The sequence below is a fragment of the Anneissia japonica genome, unplaced genomic scaffold, assembly GCF_011630105.1.
Source record: "Anneissia japonica isolate Jap-2015-1 unplaced genomic scaffold, ASM1163010v1 scaffold287727_len1644234_cov201, whole genome shotgun sequence".
NCBI lineage: Eukaryota > Metazoa > Echinodermata > Crinoidea > Comatulida > Comatulidae > Anneissia > Anneissia japonica.
Genome location: NW_022713615.1, coordinates 1012049 through 1017142, shown reverse-complemented (window position 1 = coordinate 1017142; position 5094 = coordinate 1012049). Strand labels below are relative to the sequence as shown.

Genomic DNA, 5094 nt, shown 5'->3' with positions numbered 1-5094 from the left:
GAAAGGCAGTTTTACAGATGAGGGATCCAGACAGTGTAGGACCGTTTCATCTGCGAACAAGTTTGGCCACGATGTATGGAACACTTTTTGTATTGTGTGTTTTCAGTCAATTTTGATTAACATGAGGTTCCACTCTCCTGTGGCTCTTCAACCCCTTTAGATGACCTTCTGTTAATTACTATACCCATTTGACAGATATGGTAGGCCAGAGCTTCCTTGTGGTCAGATCATGATCAAATATAGGTAATAAATCTTTACCAGTTGACAGTTCACTGGAACCATGCTGGAACTACTTTAAGCTTTAGTGTGTTTAAGTTTGTTGTGTTTTAATAATACAGAAACAAATTTATTATAAAGCCATACATTTTTTGAAATTGAAGTTAGTTTTAATTCAGAACATACTGCAGAGAAACTAAAAATATCTCATCGACTATAGTAAGTTATGAACTAAAGTATTTTGTGAAACAAATCAAATTCAAAATAACACCAGCATAATTTCCATGTACAGTATTTATTAGTACAGAAAGAAAATCCACTATTTAACCATAACAATATGACCAATTTTCAGATAAAGATGTAAAGCAAATGTAAAGATATACTGTATCTATCTAACATGTAACAATTATAAAAATATAATATAAAACCACATTTTAAAAATACAATTATTTATTTAAAAAAAAAATAAACACAAAACATTACTTAAAAACACTGGTACATTGTTGTTAGATTTATTGCATCCAGTGTTGCTATTATATTCACAGAACGTTTATTGTATGGACTTGTACCATGTTTGTGTTTTTACAGTAGAACCTTGATTTGACATACTTTATGGGAATCGTAAAAATAAGTTAGGGTAAATTTTTAACTTTGTTCATTATTTATTATCCTTATTGTTGAATCCTGGCATTGTAATGTTTAAAATACCCAATTAATTAGACTTAAGTCTCTAATTTAATGATTTTTCGTGGTATTAGCACATTTCTGAAAGCGCCACCAGCGTCAGTTGATGTCAAGAAACTTTTTTTGATGCGAATTAGATCCTAATCCAAGAAAAAGTATACTATGAAATGCCAAGCAAATACGTAATATGGAACGCCATTGATGCCAAAATCGATTTTCCCAGCTTTTTTACTGATTAAGACACAGTTTAGGGACTGGAACCCAGTCTACCAATTAATGTACAGTAAATAAAATGTTTTCTGTTCGACAATCTTCAAATTTAAACTCATTTAAAACTAATTTGAAAACTTTTTTGTTTACAAAATCATTTTAATTGGGTTAATTGTTCACTGCGCGTTTGACTATGTATTTTGAATTGGCGCGTTATAAATTTCTGCATATTATTATTGTTATTATAAAAGAGTAAACTGTAATTTGTCACATTTTAGAAATCCAGGCGTATGTAAAATCAATTGTTCGTGAAAATAAGGTAGGTATGTAAAATTGAGGTTTGGCACTGTATTTTTTTTATCTACAATACAATGTATATTTCCAGTGTGTAATTTATTGTTTCAAAAATCAGTGAGTACAGAAATGAGAAATTAGCAAAATTATTAGTGCTGAGCTTTACAATAATTTTTCTGAAAATAAATAATAAGGTAATGGGAAAAACCAAAAGTATGAACCACAATCTAAATAATGCAAAATTTGAATGCCGCAGAAGAATATAAATCTGCATCCACCGGGACTGAAACACGGAACTTTAATTTACATTACCGCTTCTGTTATTTACAAAATTATATTTAAATAATATCAATTTTTTTTTAAATTGTAGTAAATAGCACTTAAAATTTTGTAACATCACCCGTATGTTCAGTACTGTAGTGTAAAAGATGACTCAGGTTATATTTCAAATCAATAAAATAACATTTATTTTCTGCTGCATTTTATTTAAAATAACAAACAATAATTGTTAACCAGTAGGCTAGATAGACTGCTTTACAATAATGTAGATGTTCATACTTGGTTCAATATATAATTTATTAAGACTATTAATAAAGATAACAAATTACTGTAATTACAAAAAATATCAAAAGTGATGCTCTTGAATACTATATTCAAAACTACTACTACTGCTACTGTTGAAACTACAGGTATTTAAACACAAATTGAAATTGTTAAAAGATTTTATATAAAATAATAAGGTGTAGCAGTATCCATAATGTAGCATGGAAGCTAATATCCAGTATTTGTCAATTACAAATACCGTAAAACCTTGAATTGAAGCCCAGTGGGCTAATAATCTTGAGATGAAGCCCATCTCAAATTGAAGTCCCATTTTTTAGTTTGCAAAATTAGCCTCGAAAAGACGCCCATCTCGAAAAAAAAAGCCCTTGGGCTTCTTTTCAAGGTAGCATAGACCTTTTTTTTTCGAAATAGTACAGTACATACACTGTACCTGAATTTCAAAAACCAAAATAAATTAAAAACAAGCTTGGTTTATACAGTACATAGTTTACATGATTTAATGCCAGTTAATATACACTCCATGATACAGATCGATGTTACAGTGGCCTTATTTATTGTGTTATTATAGTACAAATTCACCAAATTTACAGCATTTTTNNCTTCCTTTGCAAAAGTAGCTAAAAAAAAAACACCATTGAAAATTTGCAAAAAAAAAAAATAAAGAAACCCAGGGCTTCAATTTGAGATTTTATAGTAGTGCAGTAGGACAATCAACATTTTGAAACATTGTTTTATAATAAACAATGTTGATTTTTTTGAAATGTAATAACTGTATCAGCAACTGTAATATGAAAGGGCATGGCCTGCATTTAATACTGTACAGTAGTTTGAAAAACAGATCTAAAAATAATTTTTCAATGAAGGTTAATTCCTCTTTAAACAGTTGTTCTTCAATACTGCATTTCATATATATTTTTTAAATTTAAGTATTAAAGAAAAAACTTAAATGATACTGATGAAGCATTATTTGATGAAATTTTGAATTGGCTCCTTAAGGTGGTGGTACTTCTTGCCATTGTTTGACTAAACTATATCTTGGTCGTTTAACATATTTGTAGGCTTTTAATTCTGCCAATTTTTTTGCCTCGCTTAATTTTGCTCTTTGTTTGTTTATCCACTTTTTTCTATATTTTTCTCTCTCTTGGACTGTTAATTTATCATACTCTTTGGTATATATAAATAATCTACCACTATCTGTAAATGTAATTTTATTACTTTCAATATATTCTTTTCTCTTTAATGAAGCATAGAAAACAGCAATATTTTTTGCACATTTTAAAACTAACTTTTTTTCAGTTTGGTGGCTAGATTTTCTTCTTTCTTTAATTCGTGATACCATCAAAAATTTTTTTTTCATGTTGATCTGATGTAAAGTTGGTAATCAAGAAATCTTTTGTTTGATTTGATTAACACACTCGGGCATATGCAAGGAATACAACTCCAGGCTGTTATTATCTATAGACTTACATACAAAGTCATACTCTACAATGTAACAGTGTTTGCGTAGACCCTGCTTTATTACATGTGGTATCTTACTGTTATTAGTATGTTATAATTATAATATAACAAATATGCGTATTGACTTAAAAGTAATACAAAAACTGTGTGGACTAGGCCAGGCATAACATAAACAAGCATAAGTCTAAGTTTTAAACTTAAAATTCTCTCTTATGATTGGTATGATTAGCCTACTTATTTGTAAAGTGAGGATAGTATATATTTGAATATTAATAAGACAAGCAAAACACATGTGTAATAAGGTTCTGATTTTCTGGATGTGAAATACATCGCGGCCTAACTGGTTCACAGCCGAAGCGAATGGCATTTTTCTAGACTACCTCAGGCCTACAGTGGGTGGGGCACAGGTGCAAAATGTTATGCCTGGCTTTCTGGCGGGCTGGAAAAGGCACTCTCAGAGTTAAATTTTAATGTACTTTTATTTCCTCACTAATTTGTGCTAATTCAAAAATTTGGGAGGCCTGGGCTGGCTAACTCGTAAAATGCTTTTGAAACACATCAACAGGTTTCTATCAATGTGCCTTGAGTTTGCTACTGCTACAAATTTTACGCCGAGTTTGCTATCTTGACTAGACTTCAAGTTTGACATCTTGACTAATATTTTTCTCTTGAGTCTGTTACATGGTTAGTATGATTTAACTATGAGCTTACAAGTTTACAATTTGGCTATGAGTTACATTGAGTTTTCAAATCTTGCTATTAAGCTTTCTCGAATACTGTTTACCGGTAGGCATATCCAACTAAGCCTCTGGAATACACTTCAAAAACATTGATACCGAGGACATTTCAACACCAGCACCACTTCCCTGTAGCTGATTGGACAGATGATAGTGACCAGATGATTCTAATTATGCAATCATTAACAGAAAACAAAGGACAGGTAAGCTTACACTTATTTTCATTATTATTATTATTATTGTTGTTATTATTGTTTATTAATTATTTTTGATATAAAAATTATGTCATCAATAATTGTCCTTCTTTTCACAACCCTTGTTCTTCACTACTGTGCTCGAAGGAGTTGCGAAAGTCTTACCAATATGGTAGTATCATTTTATTACCTTTACTATTAGAATTTTAATGATGATGGTGATATTAATACAATCGTTTATGTTTATGGCAGATTGTGGTGACAGATTTTGCAGCCAGGATGCTGACCTGGGCTAAAGAAGGCTTTAAGGAGTTAGGCGATATTTGTGGATCGGGTATAGGTAAAACTACCGCCATGGTTTTGTTCCATTCTAGTTTCACAACTGACCCTCACAAGGTATGTAACTAACCACCTAATAATAACTTTAAAAATAAGAAATTCAATCAAATATTAACTTAAGTTTATTACTCATCAGTTTTCTTTGACCCAATTAAATTTTGGTATCTTTTTTTAATCTTGCGATGTTATAGTCTGCCAAGTATGTGTGGGAATGCAGCAACAAATTCCTAGCCCCCAATGGAGCTGTGATGAGGACCTCAATTCTCGGAATTTGCAACTTTGGAAATATTGACACTGTCATTAAAAACACTCTTGAAATTTGTAAAGTCACACATGCTGACCCAAGGTAACCTTCAGTAATTAATATTCAAATTTGAAATTTTATATTAATGTACATT

At 30.7% G+C, this 5094-nt stretch overlaps 1 protein-coding gene across 3 annotated transcripts in view; it reads left to right on the top strand.

The window, feature by feature from the left end:
• The window catches only part of LOC117108566 (uncharacterized protein YegU-like), an 8896-nt gene that overhangs the window by 1204 nt on the left and 2598 nt on the right, over positions 1 to 5094 (top strand). For 2 of the 3 annotated variants that reach the window (XM_033250617.1, XM_033250618.1), the window contains exons 3-5: positions 4217 to 4366; positions 4610 to 4753; positions 4888 to 5042. In XM_033250617.1, coding sequence (XP_033106508.1) covers positions 4217 to 4366; positions 4610 to 4753; positions 4888 to 5042 — 449 coding nt within the window. Of the gene's footprint in view, positions 1 to 2647; positions 4111 to 4216; positions 4367 to 4609; positions 4754 to 4887; positions 5043 to 5094 lie in introns of those variants that run through there. The other variant, XM_033250619.1, reaches the window with a different exon arrangement.